Genomic DNA, 21,993 nt, shown 5'->3' with positions numbered 1-21,993 from the left:
CCCCTCTGAGGCGAGAGGAGCAGTGAAATACACAGGCTACTTCATATTTATTGAACACCAGCTAGTAGCTACCCGCCCCGGGAGCAGTACTGGGACTAAATGTAATTACTTCAATCACCAAGCTATGTGTAAGCAGGCGCAATAATTTTGTATTTTAATTGAATTACTGATGTCAAAAATTTAAAACTAGAAAAGCTAGCAAATATCATTTCATTGTAACAATATATTATGTGTAATATGTTTGTGTAAGATATAACTTTGTCGCGACAGCGGCAGCAGCGAAAAGAGAATAAAATATTACCCAATTTTGCCCGTGCGTGAGTTAAAATGAATTATTTGGCTCTCAAAAGCGCGTCAGCGTAGTGACATAAAAAAATAACATAGGATGATTTGAGCGTATTACTTTAGATGGAAAATATTATGCGGTGTATAATATAACGGAGTCTTTTTCACAGAGTATCATAAAGGATTGGACCCATGCCGCTTAGATCTACGTTAATGTGGTTGGGCTGTAGTGGCTGGTCCGTACTGAAGGTAGGTCGGTGCTTGGCCTATATTCTGTCTCGCTCGTTCCCTCCCGCTTCCTCGTGACGTCATAACGCAACACCGCTCTGCGTGTGTGTGCGTAAGTGTTGATTACCACTACCGACTTGGATAGTCTCAATACAAACAAAAAGCATTTACCTACATTGAAATAAATGAAATAGACATATGTTAATAATTTTATGATATGAATGTGGTATTTATAAAATAAGAAATATTCTAATTGAAGAGCACATGCGATGTATCTTTACTTGGAATTGAACACGTTCAACATCTCAGGAGTTTTTTTAAATTATTAACTAATACACAGATATGTTAATCTTATCTATTATTGTCGGGTTTTTAATAAAGAGAAGAAAGCTTTGTAATTAACTCTGCTGAAATATTCATATCTCATGATATCTTATGCGGTTGTAAGACAGTTTTTTTAAAATTCTGGTACAAAAATTATTTAGATGTATTTATAAACATTATTAAGTACACTAAAGTTTCAACTCAATAAATCCGTATTTTTTTTTCCTTAACGATTACCAAAGACGCGCGAAAAGTATAAATGAATATGAATAATGCTCACAAATAACAGCGTTAAGATTCATATTTTTGTTTGGGATCTTGTGATGCACATAAAATCGTATCTTTTCTTTCACACATTCAGATTATTTTACCCTACGGTGTGTTACCTTCACGGAATACTATAGAACTTGTTGGCGCCATTCATGCATCGATGTAGATTGCTATTGTCTCGGCTGTCTCCTTACAACATGTCACTCGGGATGTATTGGCCTCTCAGTTCCCTTGTGTGATTGTAACTGAGACCACTGCTGCGGCCCGTGTGAAAGGGCATGTTGTGATACAGTTTGACACTTGACATTTTATGTTAGTTTCTAAAGTGAAGTAGGAATAAAGTTACTTTTCGTGGCTTTGAGTATGTACGCCTTATAAATATAGAAAGTATAGGTCTAGGTACATTTAGAAGATCTAATGTTACACGCACTTGAAAAACCATTATTACGTACAACAGAGAGAATGCAATTTTAATAAATATAAAACAAAACTTTATTGGGCGTAGCGCTACGGCGTAGCGCGTAGCACCTACGAAAGTATGCGTAGCGCTACGAAAGTTAGCATTTGTTCGCAAATTAAACAATTGAACATTGCGGATTCTAATTTCTTATAAAAAGGAGTACACACACATCCATTTTATTCACAGCGAGAAAAGGGTAGATTCTAATTAGGAACATGTTATGGTAAAGCTGTTAATGGGCTGAGTAAACGCCTCTACGTTACCTTAACGAAGGTTGATTTTGGTAAAGGGTTTAATTATGTTTTGAATCATTTATTAAGTTTTCTACTTATCTTAATACCGTATACACATGTACACACATTGTGCAAAATATGATAAATAATAACACCCCCGGCTTTCGTGAAGGGTCAAAAGTATGTAGTTTCATCAAACATACGGGTATTTATTGCGTTCCACCAATGAATGGAAAAGGCATCGCACAAGTGAGCACAAATAGAGTGGTAAGATCGTAGATGTGTTGTTCGACACGGCGGCTCGCGAGCAGATGTACCCATTACGGGCTCCACTGCCACTCAATCCGGGATGTGTAGCGACTCACTGAGCTTTTCACGAGTGACTGAGTGAACTATTGTTTCTTCTCTGTTCCGTACTTAGTACACAAAAAGGCAAAAATGATAGATATCATTATATTGAACTGGAAATTTACGTAAAGGTAGCGTATTATAAATGGTTTCAATAACCAAACATACTATGAAAAACAGAAAGTGTTTAAAAAACAGTATAGGTACCGAGTGGGTGCCGGGCGACGGGCGCCGGCGGAGAGGCAGGCCGAGACGGAGATGGCGGGACGACCTGGATAAGTTTGATAATAACTGGGCTGAGAGTGCACAGGATCGAAGGGTGTGGAAGGAAAAAGGGGAGGCCTTTGCCCAGCAGTGGGAAACAAAATAGGCTAATTAAAAAAAAAAAAAAAAAAAAAAAAAAATAGGTACCAAACAAATGAATAAGTTATAATAATATAAACCGATGACATGATGAGAAACCTAAGCCTAGCTATGGATGATTATTGTAAGATGATGATCATCATCATCAGCCAATAATCATCCACTGATGGACATAGGACTCTTCTAAGGAGCGCCACAACACTCGGTCCTCGGTTTTTCTCATCTAGCTACTACCGGCTAACCGCCTAAGGTCGTCGGTCCAGCGGGCAGGAGGGTGCCCCACTCTGCATTTGCCTGGAAGATGATGATGATGATCGCTCATAGTTCAATACTCACCTCACACAAAATAAATTATGAGCCTTATTGTGACCTGGCCTTAAAGATATGCCTTTGTTCCTATTCGGAGGCAAGTTCACGGTTAGTTAACTGCATAATATCGTGCAAACAATACCAACGTCAACTGAAATAAATCTGTTACCGTTTCCGGAGCTAACGATTTGTTCTACTTTACACGCTAAATACAATATTTGTATGAATAATTATCAACTTAATTATTTCAGTCACAACGTTTTTACTTTTTATAACATCAAAGCAAAATCTCCCTCGTATTTACTTAGTTTTCTCCCGACTGCCGACTCTGTTTAATAACTAACATTGATTAAAAAAAAAACTTTATAATGCCGTTACAGGTTTTAAACTTCGAAATACCGTTACAGGCGAAAATAAGTTATCTATACTTACGCAAAGGATATTGAGACGTTTTAAACGAACACTTATTTTCACCAAGAAACAATAATAAAGAGGGAGCGGGGAACAAAGCGGGCCACAGTGGACGGGATTATTATTGCTGTTTACACAAAGGATTCGCATTCCACACATACTCGTGCCCACTGGGAGATATATTGGTATTACAGCACTAACTAGACAGTCAAGGCTGCGGGGAAACGGCCAAGTTAGGGCGAGGCCCCATTACGGAGTTGCGAAGTCGCATGCGTTGTATTATACGACATCGCGGCCCAAGAGGGTATACCTATAACACGCAGCATCAACAACGCATGATCCTCCACCCTTCTCGTCTCTTGTCCGTCGCGCGTGACGCTGCCATGATGTAATGTAACCTATGTTAAAAAGACGCTACGCAGTGCAACGCAGCAGTGGGGCCTAGCTCTTATAACTATAACAACCTTCATTACTACGTACGAAAATAATGAAAACATTAATACTTATATTAAATTTAAATATTAAAATTATCACGCGACACGTGAAAATACGGTTCTCTGGAGTTTACCAGCCACCGCCATTACAATTAGGTTATTTAATTAGTAACGGAGCGGCGAGCGCGGACAGATCTGTACAAGGGACCACCTGCCGACGTCTGCCTTAATTAACTTTTTAAATCATCCACCGGCGAAATAAAGCCGGGACCTAAATGAGTTTGTACGTATGAAGCAACAAACTGGACAGTTGGGATGAAACTTGTAGAATGACATAAGTTGTGCGCCAGAATGGAAAGAGATGAGGAAAACTGCGAGAGCTTGGGCACATTTCCGATCCAGCATGACTTGCATGCAAATTTCTAGACTGGAAAAGAAAAATGTAACAGCAAAGTAAGATACGCCGAACCACGAGCTTCCGTGACGGCTGCGCGTAGATTTTTCTGCAAACTCAAGCCGAGTAGCGGATACAAAAGCCTTCTTTTGTTTATTTCCGCCACGCCCCGTGTCGCGGGATCTTTAGCCGAAAAAATATTTTGTTGTGAGCCCTTCCGACGCTTTTGTAGGCATTTGTAGTACCAGATTATCTCTTGTCACCACCGCTACAATCGATTAGTTTATCAATGGCAAAAATCGGGCTTGTTACTTGTTTTTGAGAAAATCATTAAACCGATATAGGCTTTGTCAATTGATAGATAGAAAAAAATAACACACAAGTACAATATTGTACACACTCATTACTTTAAAACTATTAGTTACTAACAGGTATCCAATATTAACAATACTGCTGAAAATTCACCTACAACATGAATACAGAAGATTTGGATATAACACCAAATAGTAAAATATGACACAGTTCCAGACGCAAACTACAAAACCCTTAACCCCATTCCGGCGATATTTCCAATTAAAAGTGGAGGTCTTACAAAACGGCGTCTAACCCTTGAACGGCGGCGTAATTTTTCACAACAGTGGCCCGGGAGACCCTCTGCTTATTTACTGTATAGCGGGTTAAGTCCATCATTAACCCCGCGGGAGCTCGACGTCGCCGGGGCTTTAGTGCCGCCGGCCTTTCACGTTTTAGATATCATTATTTTTTAGCACTGCCCCGAGAAGTTGATTAATCTGGCTGGATTAAAGTAGAAACTTAAAAGCACTGGAATTTTAGTAGAAAAAACTGTAGCAAAAGAAGTATTTTAATAATGAATGTTAACAAAACACTATTAACGTAACTAATTGAGCTTTGTGAATGGAGACGTAGAATAGGCACACATAGCGTGGGACGCTATCGGGCCAGATAGTTATAGTGACTGCGCAAATGACTGACTGTAGAGTATGTTTTTCATTTTCAATAATAATGTTTGATAAGAAAATAATGCAAAATATTAGCTAACTTGCGAAACAAATAAAGCGCTTAGCAAATATTTAATGGCGGACTCGGCAACAACGCTCTTCAAAGTCCAAATTCGATAGTGAAGCAAATAGCCGGGCGGCGACTCTTACTCAATTTTCATGGAATTCACGGCGAAACTTTCAGAGGTTCCAACTTTTCGAATAATTACATTAAACGTGGACTCTGCAGGGACCAATATACGGTCAACATATAATCCTATTAAGAGGTTGCTCTGAAATAAATGTCTAAGTTCAAAGTGGACGTTGTGTGTGAAAAAAGTGTTTTTAATTATAACGTTATTCGTTTCTGTATCGTTGATTTTTACAGATGGGTAATCGACTGATTGGAATCCCAATTAGACGGAACCTTGGAGGTATATTAATTTTAGGAACCACTGTCAGGAATATCGGGGTAGTCAGCAAACCCTTCGATAATTAAACATTTCGCGTGATTTGCTATCGCTGAAGCGTTTTCTTGCCTGTGTCAATTACAATAAGCGTAGGTACATAGACTCCTATTATCTACATTTATCAACCACAAATTGTAGTTAAACTTAGGTCAAGGACAGAGAAGTCTGTTTTTTGAAATAATGTACATATTTAAGTTTAATTTTTATATTTAAATTTTACTGATAGTTTAAATGTATGTAAAAACTTTTTAATAAAGGCTTATTGTTAGTATCTGCTTGATAAAGCGTCAAATATTTTCCCAAACGAATGTCAATAGTAGTGGGTAGGTAATGATTTCAGCTGAAACTAGCGCATTGAGGGAAACTGCGTCGGCACTTCACTAACTTAGTTCAATAACAACTGTAGCTACGCCATGCTTAGCACGACTAAGCGATCCTGAAGCGATTTTGAGTTCATTGTTATAAGAACTGTGCAGTTGAGTCGTGTCTAGTCAGCTGCTACTTATGTCGGTACGTGTAGCATAGCTTACGGTGAAGCGCAAGCTCAAAAGCGAAATCATAACTTCCGTTTGAAAGCGTTTTTCCCAAAACTGACTCACTCCCTCTTTTTGCTAAATCTAATTTGTAGAACCTACGTCTCAATACCCAGTACCTAGAATGTAATAACACGGACACCAAAATTCATAAACCACGTTGACTCTAGCGGGGTTGTTATATAGAGTGTGTAAGTATTTTTACATGCATGAAAAACATAATATGCTTTCAGTACTGTTTCGATTCACTGAATAGGTAGAGTCGTTAATTATATTATGATTAAGCTCCAAGAGCTAGGTTTGTTGTTATTATTTGAGCTCCCACTGAGATTAAGGTCGTACTACGAAGGTCACAGTTCAGTACATAAAAGTGTAGTTACCATTAGTTATTTATTTATCGTGAGGCTTATGTTTGTAGAGCATTACAATATAATTTATGCTACTTATTCAAGTATTTATACTGGCTATTTTTCAACATGATATAGTATAAGTAAAAAGTAACAAATATAAAATTCAAGGTTATTGGCAAGCTATTAAATATTCAGAAGTAAATTACGTACTTACATACATACTTTGACGATATTTACTTGGTCTAAAATACAAAAACTGCCCACGCGCAATTTGAACTCTTTACAGAATTCCACCATTATGCATAAATAAATTGTACTATAATATTTTTCCTACAAACAAAACTTTGTTTTCAATTGTTTGAATTTTTGTATGAAAAACTAGAAAAAAATATCGAACACTGCTTTACAGCAAAACATACACAATTTTAATTGAAAATGCCACTGGAGTCACACCCGACCCAAAGGCACTCATACTATACTGTTAAATACGTGTATAATATACCATATTTTATATTTTTTTGAGACATTCGGCAAAAAAACTCTAAAAGGGTACTTAAAAAATGTATCCATTAATTAGGAAAAAACGTTATGAGGTCGTTTTAGGAAAGATTTATAAGTGATTTACCTAATTTAATTTTGGAAAAATCCTTTTCATGCGTAAGGTTTCTACCAGCGAGAATTTACTTAGAATTCAAACCAGAGGGAGATTTTAATTTACTTTTAAATTTTACGACAAGGTTAACTTTTTATAGGTGCAGAAAGAGAAAAGTACAAAGGTTTCTTTATTTAAAATTAAGTAAAAAGTGCCTACATATTATTATCTACTCCTATACATATAAATCCCTACATATAAATTCGTAAACACTGAACAATGTTTTCAACATTGTACATGCCTAGATAATTATAATTAGGTGATTCGCACACCTAAAATGCATCAATATGGTAACTACAGGGTGTCCCAATAGTCAAAATTATCCCTGGCGGGCTGATAGACCTGCTTAAGAATGACCAGAATATCATTCAAAATATGATCACTTTTATAAATTTCCTGAAAATCGATGTTGGATAGGGGAATTTAAGCCTTGAGTAAAAAAAATTATTTTACGAACCTGTCAAAAATGGGCTATCCGCAGCCCCGCCGTCCTGGTCTTGGCCAGAGGGTAAACGCATTTCAAACCACTTTCACAAAAATATACTGCTGCAACCAGCATTAAGAAATCTCTTATAAAGATTTAAAACTAGGTTATCCCGTATCAGTTATTAGATCACATGATCGATAAATATATCTTTCTGTAAACAAACAGTTTTTGACGAGTTGACCTGCATATGAACAACAATGTTGACCGGTCAAACACATATCAAAGTTAGGAAAGGTACTTACCGAGTTATGATAACCTAAAAACATTAAAAACAAACGTGTAATGGTTAAGGAACCGATTTTTATGTAACTGGGATATTGATGAGATTTTCTCTTTGCCATCTTGAAAGTGATTTTTTCTTTTGTGACAATATTATGAAATATGAACTGAAAGTAGGTCTTAAAAAGAACACATGCATGAAGACCAATTTTTTCCCTTGTGTAGTTACACAACTTATCTTCAGAAATTCAATTTTCCACGTAACCGCTATAAAAGCTAGACTTAAAGTCAATACACCCTCAGTTACTGGCGCTGCCTTGGACTTGCAACAATGCACAATGTCATGGCTCAGGTCGATATAACGTTCACAGTTGAAAGTCAACGAATGCTTTAAATAATATATACGAAGCTCCAACGTGTAGGGGTTATTTAGAAGACACTTATGTGTGTACTCTTTTAATTTTTGGGTTTATATTCTAAGATATCGTGCTAACGTTTCAATAAAAGCGCATAGCAAAAACTATGATGGTAGCGTTTTTTTTTATAAAAAACATTACTGATCAGCAACGCACGCAACACCACCGAAAAAAGATTTTTTTATCTTATCTTTTTATCTAAAACTCATTTCTCCGAAGAGATCCAAAGGTTACTTTTAAAAGTCTTTAATCTAAAACAATATCTCAGTAAACCTAACAGTTTGAGGAGTAACAAATTGTACCTAAGTACTTATAAAGTTGAAATTAAAACGTGAGTTTGATTGAGGTTGACGTTGAAGTTATAAATTATTTGTGGTATATTAGCTTCACGAAATACGAAGTTTCGGAGCGCTAGTAACCGCGACTACTCTATACAGGGTGTTGCAAAAAGGCTAAAGTTCTAACCCCGTGGCCACAGCCAATTGCGGCGCGGCGTGCGGTGCGGCGAGCGGCGCGGCTAGCGGTGAGCGCCGAAAACAAACGCTAGACAACGTACGAAGTATGCCACAGCTAGCCGCGGCGCGAAATGCGGCGCGGCTAGCGGCGCGGGTTGACTGGCGCGGTGCGCGGCGGCGGCGGCGGCGCGGTGTGCGAGCGAAACAAATGTACTAGAGAGTATCGAGGCGGCCACAGCTCAAAGCGGCGCGCGCGGCGGCATCAAGTGGACGGACTAGCCAACGCGCGACCAAAACAATGGTCGAGCTGTGGCATACCACCGCAATCCGCACCGCCCGCCGCCCCTCACGCCGCACCTCATCCCGCACCGCTGAAAGCTGTGGCTACGGCCTAAGCCGAAACCTACATGTGCAGCATGTTATATCTAAGCCCGAAACTGAAATCAGAATTGAAAATTTGCGATTTTTTTTTTAATTTTCCATAGAAACGTTGTTGGTCACGTGACATTTTACTATGGAATTTTTCTGGTTTCAGCTTCGGGCTTAGATATAACATGCTGCACATGTAGGATTCGGCTTACTATACCAATTTTGCAACAACCTGTATATATCGTTGTTTTAAACGTTCCGATTGTATGACAGCTCTCCGAAACTTCGCATTTCTCTAAGCAATGCCTTTCAAGTATCATATCGAATACCACATTTATTTATACTTTAGTGTAAAATTTACTACAGTAATAATATACAATCAGGTGGACTTAATGCTAAAAGCATTTTCTGCCTGTCAAACTGCAGGAGGTACAACGAGTAAAAAATATGGGTGTGTAAATAAAAATTAAAAAAATGATCAAAACATAATTATGATTGTGAAATCTTAATAATAATACCTAAACCCTAAAACGATGTAAATACACACACATATATATGCATTGATATATATATATATATATATATATCAATGCCGTTTCTCGAGTTATCCTCTTGAAAGCATTAACGCCTGGCCGTGTTGCCGTGCCGTCATCAATGCATATATATATATATGATATATATATGATATATATATATATGCATTGATATATATATGATATATATATATATGCATTGATGACGGCACGGCAACACGGCCAGGCGTTAATGCTTTCAAGAGGATAACTCGAGAAACGAACCTCTCCAATAGAACAGAATACCACGTGTTTCTGCAAAAAGTTTTAGCAACGTCGACGTTTAAATTACATTATACAACGATACCGTTACACCGTGCCTGTGCCGGCTAATGGAACGCCTATTGGATCATAAAAACAAAACATTCTCGGCGACCGACTGGTGTAGTGGTTAATAGTGACACTGACTGCAATGCCAAAGGTCCCGTATCGTTTTTCAGACGGGTCAGAAATTTTAATATGTAAATTATAAGTATAATATTGTATCTATCTATGTATCTGCGTAGCTATATCAGCTATCCAATACCATATTACAGGTTGGGCATAGTTTATCCCCACATATTAATAAAAAAATATTTTCCTAAAAAAAAACAATAACCTACGTGTAAACCGTTTTACTGAAACACCTTCACCTCGGCACACTCGGCCCCGGCTGGAGTGCGCGATCGCCGCAGCCGCCATTGTTCGGCAGGCTTCGACACTCATCTAGTATTTAAGGGCAAGCCCCGACCCTGAAACCCTATAAGTGAAGGCCGTGGGAAAGATTACGAGCGCTGTGTAGCGGGCGTTAAATATTTATTATGAAATTTACTACGCTGATATTAAATAACTTTATGAAGGTGTGTTGATTCTAAATGCATCAAATGAAGAATATATTATTGACTACGTTGATATTAAATAGGTTTGCATAGGTATAGGTGTGTTGATTTTTATTGCATCAAATGAACGCATTTCGATTATACGGAATACATTTATCAGTACAGTCATTATAATGTAATCTAAGTAACGCCAAATGCGAGAATACGCCAGTCATAATACCTACTCAAGATAAAACAAAATAAATAATCAGACCAATAATTATTACAAGTAGGTGAAAAGTTATTCTTATCTACTCGTATTGTACTGCTCACTAGAATTCCTAACCACATTATCGGTAGCTGTACTAGAGTTTTAAATTAAAATACTTCAAGTATGCCTATAATTTTTATACTAAACGTTACCTGAAAATGGCGACCAGCTGGTAAGGCTTTCAACTTCTGCCTCCGTCATTTCTCAACCGCAGAACCACAGAACTTCACAATGATTTTAAAAGTTTTACGTACAATTAACAAGTCCAAGGCACGTTTGAATTGAAGTGTTGCCAACCTGCAGAAAACTATTACACTCTTGCACAGAACTCAAGTTATTATCATCGCTTTATCTAGGAGGATTTCTTTCCAGATAACTAAGGATCTTACTGTCATTTATGGTGAATCGTTTTATTGCCTTTTATCTTATAATCGGTTACCTAGTTATGTAACTATTATTTACTATTACTATCTATGTAGGTGTATTTATGTATGAAAATCAGTGTCAATTACAATTACTTTGTACACTGTCAATGGTGTATTGTATGCAAATTGAGTATGATAAATATAATATGCTGGATTTTCGATTATAGCAAGTGTTATGAACACTTGTTGCAGTTATACGTTTTAAAACCTTAAAGAAATTGTATAATTAAGCTTATTGTTTAATTCCTTCGAAGTAAGTATGAGTATGACACATGAAGTATCTTTTCATAACAAACAGGCGATAAATAATATAATATCACTATTCAGAATCGAATACAATTAAGTATGTAGAGGTTTTGATGCTTTTGCTTTAGTTTTTGAATATAACTCCATGACTTTAGGGAAATTTGATAATAAGGTTAGGCAAAGGTTTTTTTCCACAATAATCTGTACTAATAAGTCAAATTCCATTCAGTATTGGTAATTGGTGGATGATCCTTAAATTAAATAGTGAACTGTTCACAAGGGAAGTCAAGTCGAGACTTCATCAGGACTATAATTTCCCATTGGATTATTGGAGTAGTGGAACAGTGCCCAAGATCGTGTACGGTTTAAACACACTAAGCTATTAACTGATTTTGAACAATCATTTGCAGTTGAAAAATTTATGAAATATAATCGTGGTCTTCCTCACTCACAAGTATTAAAATGTATGGACCAACTAGAACCATGGACTTAGAACCGGCTGTCCTACTGAAGCAGGGGCTTCCCTAACGCGAAGTAAAAACGTAATAAAATTAAGGAAGTAATAACATAGAGTCAAATGCAATTACCCTTGAATTCTAAAATGGTTGTCGAAACATGTTCGCGACAGGGCTCTAAAAAGTAATAAATTCATATACATTGCCAGAATAGTGACTCGTCAGATTACTCGTCAAGCGTCCGATAAGGCGAGTGGTTGGCCGCAGTCACATGATGACAGTCATTGACCGTCTCCCGTGAGTGGATCCGATAACACGTATCACCAGCCGCCAGTAGGTCAATATTACACTTTGTTATTATGCCAGCGTTGCGTGTTGTTGCAAAAATAGACGCTTCCTAATAAAGTACCAAACGGCAGCGCCATTTGATTTAGATTAATGCATAGATTATAATATATAGTAAATGCTAAATCAAATGAATATTGTACGTTTATGGTATGGTAATCATAGATTATAATAATATGAAATCAGAGGATGGTACAGCTAAAACTTGTTTTACAACATATAAGTCGTAGTATAAAAGAATGTTATCGCTGTTTTATCTATGCAATTATCAATGGTTTATCTATGCAATTACATACCGATATTATTATATTGTAATTAAAGTGTGGATAGATGATTATTACTATAGATTTTACGTAAGTAGTTATTCCAAGACACGCAGACGATTTCAATCTAAATGCTGCGAGAATGTCTTGATCATCTCGTCTATTTTTTTTTTATTTTTTTTTATTTTATGTTTATTCAGGAAACTAACAGCGCTTATAAAACATATGTGACTTAAGATAATTAATAGTGTACAAGGCCAATAACAAGTTCCCACATTATTAACTAATAACAAGTTGTAAACGAAACAAAACAAAGTTATACATTCTAAATACTGACTAACAAAGTGACAAAATACCATTCATATAGTTCTACATTATTTTGATGGAAGAAAATCTCAACTAAGAATTATCTACAAGTAGAATGAAAAGATAACTATTCGTATTTAATGAATATGATGAGCACTTATTCAAAAAGAAAAAAGTAAATTAAGTATATGAACATAATATAAATACATACATACATACATACATACATACATACATACATACATACATACATACATACATACATACATACATACATACAAGTCTAGTAGGTCTAATACCTAGGTCTATAAACCTTTGATGATATAAGCCTATCAGAAATAAAATTCTTTTCATTAGATTTAACAATACAAATGTAAGAAACAGTTAATACACAGAAACCAACTGGCCACCCTCGAATCACAATGTCGTGTCGGTACTACTTCTTAAGCCTACTCCTACTACACACGTATGCATGTATTGTATGCCGCCTGTAGTAGGTATACTTATCTCATGTATAATGTATGTACTTAATTACATGTAGAAAGAATGCCATGTTTTGCCGTCTTTTGCCAGAATATTTATTATTCAGAAACGTCAACGTGCCACTGCTGGGGCACGGGTCTCCTTCCAAGGAAGGGTTTTAGGCCTAGTTCGGGTTGGTGGACCCCAATACAAGCAAACTTGTGCTGAGAGAGTTGTCGGGTAAGTGGACAACCCGTCTGTCAGATGTTTTCAAGCCGCCCGAAGGCCTCTGACTATATAGGTTTAACGACTGCTGCCGAAGCAGCAACCGGGACCCACGGCTTATCGTCCGAAGCACGGAAGCGTCCAGAAAACAAACACTTGAAATCGGTCACCTGTCCAATGGCTGCCATGTGTTGCTTAACCTCAGTAATCAGTTACGATACTGAAGCTACATCGACTACGAACGCTTCAATGGCCGTCCCATTGTGACATCTATGTTTTAGAAATATTATAGCATGATGGGATAGTAAAATGTTCCTAGCGGACAGACATCACCCGCACCATAATACACTCGTGAGCAATGATAAAGTTTAAATGACAAAAGGACCAAATTTCTCCTAAACGGAAAATAATGAAGCAGTCTGCAATTTTGAATCATCAATATAAACAAAGTTTTTTTATTTATTATTGCTCGTGATTGTATAAAGTGTAGTCCATGCGCTTGTCAAGAAGAGTGGCTGCTGGCTGGTCAGAACTGGGTCTGCACCTGCCATAGTTTTGTCAATTTTAAAAACATAGAGATTAATCATAATCTAGTTGATGAGAATATCGATCAATCGTAATTAACCTTTCACTATCAATCGTATCATTAAGCCGCCAGATCAACAAATATTTTTATGTATTTTTTTACGACAGGATTAAATATGACTGTAACTGGAATGCTCCGAATTGTGTGGGGCTCATCCGGCTCATATCGCCGGTTTTTTGCCAAATTATGTGCATTGGTATTTTATTAATTCATTTAGCAAGTGTAACTATATCTTATGTTCATTTGCAATAAGGAAAGATCCTGCAAAAATACTTTTCACAGTACTGTTTAGCTAGATATAGATCTGCACAAACCATGGTGGAGTGTGTAGTGATATCGCAGTAGCTTTTACTAAGCGGTCCTAATATTGTGCGGCAAAGGAAGGGAGGTGCGCCGCATACTAATGTACCAGCTCAAAAGTCGAAAAAATATAAACAATTCGTAAAAAAAATATTTATTAACTTGTTTGTGTAAACATCGGACTCCTAATTTCATCTACGATCCTTATGTCTGACCTAACTTAAGCCTGGGTTGAATGAAACTATGGTGATTAATAGGTACGTGTCATTAACAGGAGATTATACTTATTATGTCATATCAGACTTTGGCTCATTTTCGAGTCAGATCTAACTACATGTTCCAGAAACTAAACTCTTGACCCTTTAATATTAAACAGTATGCCAGTAAATTGCTCGTTTACATTTCCTTACAAATTGTGGACGTAAATTTGAGCGCTCCCAATGGCTTAGTTAAATTAATTCTACAGTGCAGTACACCTAGGTTTATTTAAGTAAATAAATAAAACATGGCACCTATTTATAAGTACGGTCAGCTTCTTAAATAACAGTTAAATATACGTTTGTAGCTCGACTAACTATCATCTATTTACATACCTACTATTACCTACCTATTTATAATAATAATTAGATTTTCGAATCTGATCGGAAACATTCCGCTATCATAAGTATCTAGTCAAATTGAAGCATGTTATTATTTCAAGTAGTAGAGGTTCTCTCAGAAAATGATTATTAATCGTAAACGTATAGTAGGTTAGTAAGTATTCGGTTTTATAATATAGCTTATCTTCTATTGCTGTTTCCCGCGAGCTTGGCTTTTCTTTGAGAAGTTTTCTTTTGGAATTCCAGGATCAAAAGTAGGTTATGTATGTGTACACAAATTTTATGCATATCGGATCTGTAGTTTTAACGTGAAAGAGTAACAAACATCCAAACAAACTTTTACAACATAACACTATTCTCGTTGCCTCCATAACAGCCATACCATAGGGGTTGGACCTTTTGGTATATTCTAAGTACATCCAAGATGCAAGATGAAACGTTTGCCCAGATCTGAAACTTTAATTCAGTAACAGTTAACATACCGTTAATAACTTCAACCTGTATATATTTATTTTAATGTAAGTTGGATGTACGTTATGTGTATACATACGATTCACTAGATTTCTTGCAAATAGTGACGTCAATGTAGTAGGAATAATGACAATAGAAACAGAAGTGGTACTTTCCTTCAAGTGTTTTTAGAAAATGGAAGACACAAGTACCTGTTATAAATAGACACTGGAAGTTAATTCAGCCATTATCGCCCCGCGGACGGCAATTAAGATCTATTCAACAAGAGCATAATGGAATCCAAAATGCGCATCTTTTGCGCTTTGTTAGCGGTCTGTGCGCTCTCTGTAGAAGGTCAGTACAGTGATTTTTTTATACAACCTTACTGGCTATAGACAAGCGATCCTTTTTCGTATCGAGATTAAACCCAAAAATGCATTTATAATCTTATGGGATCCTAAGGACCTATATGCTAGGAAAACATGACCATTATGACAATCAGCTTCTTAAACCGGTCAAACAAATAACTGACACCTACAGTATTGTGCAAATTAATGTGAACACGAGTGAAAATTTGAAAAAAATACATTTGTTGGCTCTAAAATAAAAAAAACAGATATACATTAATACAATTTAAGTTATTTTAATAGAAAATATGTCCTCCCTGGCTTTTATAACTTCTTCAACACGTTTTGGCATAGAATCGACATGATTTTAACAGTTTTCTGATATTTACTGGTCTAAAAAACTTGTATGGATTACAGCCTCAATCATTTAAGTTTTTCTTGTGCAATCCGTTTTACGAAGTCTAACTTTGACGATGGCCCACTTATTTTCAATGGGATTAAGTGCCGGTGAGTTCTCTGGCCATCCAAAGGCATGATATCTTGTTGTCCTTGAAATATTTAAGCATAATCTTGGACACGCGGAATGGAGCCGAATTTTGTTGAAAAACTTATTGACCGTTAGCATCAACTTTTCTTAGTTTGGGGCTGTTTTTCTTATATAGGTACCTGATGACTTGTTCCCGTTGAAGGGATGATGGACTCGCTAAAATACAGTGACTTGCAAGAACGGAGATTAGAAGTTGAACTAAGAAAATTTGATGATAACGGTCAATAAGTTTTTCAACAAAATTCGCCTCCATTCCACGTGTCCAAGATTATGCTTAAATATTTCAAGGACAACAAGATATCATGCCTTTGGAAGGCCAGATAACTCACCGGCACTTAATCCCATTGAAAATAAGTGGGCCATCGTCAAAGTTAGACTTCATAAAACGGATTGCACAAGAAAAACTTAAATGATTGAGGCTGTAATCCATACAATTTTTTTAGACCAGTAAATATCAGAAAACTGTTAAAATCATGTCGATTCTATGCCAAAACGTGTTGAAGAAGTTATAAAAGCCAGGGAGGACACATTTTCTATTAAAATAACTTAAATTGTATTAATATATTTCAGTTTTTTTTTATTTTAGAACTAATAAATGTATTTTTTTCAAATTTTCACTCGTGTTCACATTAATTTGCACAATACTGTATTTAAGCTATTGAACTTCATAATACACATTCAATTTCATAACCGTATTCTCTTCTTCCCAGCCTTGCCCAGGACCTCGCAGAGGATCGTGGGCGGCTCGCTGGCCACCATCAGCCAGTACCCCTACGCCGTGGCCATGCTGTACGGCACCTCCAGCTACTTCCAGTCCTGTGGCGGCACCATCCTCACCAGCACCGCCGTGCTGTCCGCTGCACAATGCGTGGTGTAAGTAGACTTCTTTTGTTTTAAAATGTTGTATATTGCAGTGCGGTAGAATTCAATTGATTTTAGAGAAAAGACAGCAAGGTTGTGTAAAAAACACTCGTAATCTCATCTATAAAATGTTCGCTGATGGTTCAGGTTTAGCAGAAAACGAAACTAAGCCTGCACAGAAAACAATCACAACACCAAGTCAAGCAAAAACAGTGGCACGGTCGTACCATCAGTTCGAAGCAGTTCAGGTCATTACTCCTAGCGGATAGTTGCAATAGGTGCACCAAAATACGAAGCTAAACCCAACTCTATTCCAGGGGCAACACACCAAGCAGATGGCGCGTGCGCGTGGGCTCCTCATTCTCCAGCAGCGGCGGCTCGGTCCACACCATCCGTCTACTCACGTACCACGCCGGCTACAACGCGCAGACCATGGACAATGACGTGGCAGTCTTGAGGACCTCGACGCCTATAACCTTCATCCCCAATGCCGTCGCCCCCGCGACCATCGCCGGGCCGAATTATGTGCTCAATGACAACCAAGCTGTGTTCGCTGTTGGATGGGGGACTACTAGCGTGAGTGGAGTCTTTGCGTTGTTTTTGGGTTTCGGTGTTTAGTGCGCCGCTTTTCAGGAATATGGCATTTAAATAGCGGACTTTGATCCGTAAAAAAGACGCGGCCTATTCTTAACAATGAATACAGCGGCACTTTGTTGTCACGTTTGAATATAAAAAGCCGCGATATTGCGTCCGGCCAAAGCCTGTGACAGCCGTACGTATACGTAGAACTTCCCTTCAAATCTCTCTTAAGTTCAAATAGCTCTACCCAGTTAACTAATAGAATCAAATTTACTGTTGTGGTGTCGATAAATGCTTTTAACTTTCCAGTCAGGCGGCGGCACCTCCGAGCAGCTCCGCCAGGTGCAAGTGTGGACGGTGAACCAGGCGACCTGCCGTGGGCGCTACTCCGAACTGGGCTACGGCGTGACAGACAATATGCTGTGCTCGGGCTGGCTGGACGTGGGCGGGCGCGACCAGTGCCAGGGCGACTCCGGCGGCCCCCTCATTCATAACAACGTCATAGTCGGCGTCTGCTCCTGGGGCTACCGTTGCGCCCAGCCTCGCTACCCTGGAGTTAATACTAGGGTGTCTAAGTACACTTCGTGGATTCAGAATGCTGTTGCTTAAGTGGGGTTTTTATGCTGTTAGTGGAAGTGGGGTTTTATGGTCGTTTCAATAAAAAGTCAATGAAATCCCGTTTTTTTTAAATCGTAATTCACATATTTTATGTACCCTACACCTAATCCTACTAATATTATAAACTTGAAAGTTTATTTCGGTGTTCTTACAGGAAAAAAAATACTGAAAGGTAATATGCTCCTCTTTATCCAAAACAGAATTGTAGAGTTTTTGGTAGATACTTTTTGAATAACTTATCCTGTATACTTAAATAAATATTTCATTTCATTTCATACCTGGAAGAAATTGTTTGGATATCTATTTAAAAATAATGTATTTGCTTTGTAAATGAATTCAACGGTCACTGCTGTCTATAAAATAATTTAAGATAGTTTCAGCATCAACTTCAATCTAGTTCTAATATTCTAGCTAGTATCGGTTATCGGCCAAAATATGAGTACTTACATACACTTTTTTTCGTCAAAACAAATAAGGTATTTGATTAATCTGACAGACAAAAATTACAAATACCTACAGCCTTCATTCAAATTAATGAGTGATACTATGCTCAATTAGAAGGATGTAACTGATATCAATATCTAACTATCAATACCTAATATTGATCAATGAATGGGGAACATGCACTTTATTTATCTTTAATAAGACACACTTTTCAAAGAGTACCTACTAATAGTCAATGTATAAGCTCTGATAGATTATCATAATTAAGATATGGTAAGCTGATTTGGCTAGATTGTTGAATCCTGACGTTCTCAATTAGTGACGTTCGCAGTGACGATGCTTTTCTGAGAAACGGACAATAATATAGTCTTGTTTTCGTAGTGTTTACTTGTATGGAATTCACGAAGGTACATACATATATGGTATACTCTCCAAATGGATTGTGATAAATGTATGGAGAAAAAGGGCTTAGGGAATGCCCATGAAGTGGATGCACTTGTTTGAATTTCGATACTAAGAATACTGAACGCGATGCGTCCGTTGCGTACGGTGGCGAAAGGTGGACGCTTACCTTTATGGTTTTACCTATTTTGGACGTAAAACCAAATTGATGTTGTATTTACATAACTTAGGGCTGGTTTTTCAATAATCAAATAAATGTTATCTGACGATTAAATTGTTGCTGTCACTGTCTAATACAAACATTCAGACGCGATAGCATCATAATTATTTCCCAGGTAACTCTTATCTGGCTCTTGAAAAATCAGACCTTAAGAGTTAGCCGATTGTTAACTTATCTGTTTATAGATAAGTACCTAATTAAGTATGTACTCATAAAACCCAAACCAGATCAATGCAGTTTGATTAATTTTATATAAAAACAAAATAATTAATCAGAAACTGCCTTTTACTCATACAATTTATGGGAAAACCAAAGATTATACAGGGTAGAATTTAATATTTGCATAGCTCTTAACTTGTATTTGTTGTTTCGATTTCAGAATTGACTACATTGCAATGATGTGTAAAGTTTTTTAGAAGTAATAGTTCTAAGATATGTAAGTTGATGGTGAACTGCAAGGAGATGAAGAATATTTTATTATAAATCATATAAAAATAAGACAGTATGTACATGTATAAAAAAAATACATTATATGCAATATTACTAATCAAACGGCCGAATGATGGTCCTTCGTCGATGGTCGATGATGGTCCCGGGTTCGATTCCCGGCTGGGGCAGATATTTGTTTAAACACAGATATTTGTTCTCGGGTCTTGGATGTGCCCGTAAAATGGCAATAGGCCCGCCCCCTATTACATTGGGACTAACATAACACTCTGGCGAAAAGTGGGTGCAGCAATGCACCTCTGCCTACCCCGCAAGGTAGTACACACGGCCACGTCAAATGGTCGGCAGGGCACACTAACGTAGTGTATGTGTGCACACTAACGTTGTCTTTGTGTGCATAAACGCAGAAATCGGTTTACACACCAGTAACAAACCACACACACACACACACAACAGCACAAACGAGTTTGCGCGTAGGCAAACGCCCGTATACCAGCTGTGACATAAACATATCAATCGGTAGTGTTAGTTAAATAGTTATATAATTGACGTGAAGCAAAATTTAACTGCTTGTGTCTATATACTTCGTAGCTCATTGGTAGAATGTTAGACTTATGAAACATAGGTCGTGAGTTCGAGTCCACTGATGGTTAATTTTATTTTACTTAATTCAAATTTTGCGTTAATTTAAACGCTGTTGAGTATAAAATCAATTTATTTGAAACTGAGAAATGACTACAAGCTGCATAGCTGTCGACTATTTCTCTTCGCCAAAAATATATGATTCGTTCTTCATTTGAGAATTAAAACCATTCTACCCTCATACAATATGAATAAACGAAATTTGTTTTTAGTTTTAGTGACAATTCACCTCTGCGTCTGCATAGTGATTCACTTTGTGATTTGTCAATTTAATTAATTACTCTTCGCAGTCACTATGGAAAGTCTTAACTTAAACTAAACCATGTTCAAGGCGGAGATAATTGTATTTATATGAACAAAATATTACAATTAGTGAAATCGCAAGACGTTTAACGGTAAGTAACATAGAATTGCAAATATTTTATTTGACTGTTAGAATATTTGTATTTGTATGAGCTAAGTATTTGTTTTTTTTTTGTTTGCAGAGGAGAACACTTACGGGTTCACTTATGGGTTCACCGATACGCAGATTCGGGACATGTAGACAGTGCATATGATACGGATGCATCACCACGCCATCGAGAAATCGTAGCTGCACATAGCGCTGATCCGTTTTGCAGCAGCAGCACCCGTTCTACGGCCACAACACACAATCTATCCTCTATCCCTACAAACCGTACGGGTTCACTTGCGTGCTGCTGGGTTGCGGTGTCGGAAGCCGGCGAAGAAAATTGCTCTAACCGATCAGCATCGTCGAAACAGAGTGCGTTTTGCGACTGACTATTTTAAACTTTGATTGGTGCAACAATGTTGTGATATTTAGTGATGAAAAGTCAGACAAGGATGGACGTAAGATATTATGGCGAAAAAGTGGTGAAAATTATAGTTATTGGGGTTAGCTCAGTAATTTTTATTTTTCCATTTGTATAAGATTTTAGTTATTTTGTTAAATACTTGTCATTATTTACAATTATGGGTAAGCCAATGTGTTAATGATGTTATTGTTACTGAGGTGAGAATAAGTTATCTTATTTCTAGCTAATTAACATGTTGATTCATATAACTAATGACTTGCCTATTTACTTTAGTAAAACAGCCAGTCTATCCTTGTCTGATGTTTATTATGATTTAAAACTGCAAATTGAAAATTTCCCTTATTAATATAAACTACAACTATGTTTTAAAACGAAAAACAACAAAAACGTAACATCCTTAATGTTTATGTTACGGCAAGAATAAATTTGGTAATTTTAACACTAAATAACTTGTTTCATTTACTTTCTGTGTTGCTTTTATTCGTATATACTACAATACTATTATTAACCATCTTAAAAAATAAACTAAAATTATTAAAAAAATAAAAAAGGAATATTGTAAGTTCAGTGGGATTTGAACCACCATACCGATTCATGTAAGTCTTGTATCATACCAACTGAGCCATTCAATCAATTACGATGCCTTGCAAAATTTTGCTTCATATCATAAAAACAAAGAATCATTGTCACTGGCACAACTACATGCTTACAATATCCGTGTGTGGGTAGCCCAGAACTAAATAATTACGTCGACGTCGCCG

The 21,993-nt window shown here is 37.0% G+C and overlaps 2 protein-coding genes across 8 annotated transcripts in view; one reads left to right on the top strand and one right to left on the bottom strand.

Moving 5' to 3' along the window:
• LOC105391556 (solute carrier family 12 member 6) overlaps positions 1–21,993 on the bottom strand; it is a 355,094-nt gene that overhangs the window by 69,566 nt on the left and 263,535 nt on the right. Inside the window, exon 1 of one of the 7 annotated variants that reach the window (XM_038112941.2) lies at positions 10,801–11,070. The exons of 5 other annotated variants lie outside the window; for them this stretch is intronic. In XM_038112941.2, coding sequence (XP_037968869.2) covers positions 10,801–10,849 — 49 coding nt within the window. In that variant the 5' untranslated portion in view covers positions 10,850–11,070. Of the gene's footprint in view, positions 1–7,519; positions 7,719–10,800; positions 11,071–21,993 lie in introns of those variants that run through there. One more of the 7 variants, XM_038112939.2, reaches the window with a different exon arrangement.
• Positions 15,492–18,318, top strand: LOC105391571 (trypsin, alkaline C). The gene is made up of 4 exons (XM_011563072.3): positions 15,492–15,664; positions 16,915–17,077; positions 17,383–17,641; positions 17,954–18,318. The coding sequence occupies exons 1-4, from the start codon at positions 15,604–15,606 to the stop codon at positions 18,251–18,253; spliced, it is 783 nt and encodes a 260-aa protein (XP_011561374.3). The 5' UTR covers positions 15,492–15,603; the 3' UTR covers positions 18,254–18,318.

Source organism: Plutella xylostella, chromosome 5 (genome assembly GCF_932276165.1).
Source record: "Plutella xylostella chromosome 5, ilPluXylo3.1, whole genome shotgun sequence".
Classification (NCBI taxonomy): Eukaryota; Metazoa; Arthropoda; class Insecta; order Lepidoptera; family Plutellidae; genus Plutella; species Plutella xylostella.
Note: the sequence above shows the minus strand (reverse complement) of the source record. Positions and strands in the feature narration are given on the sequence as shown.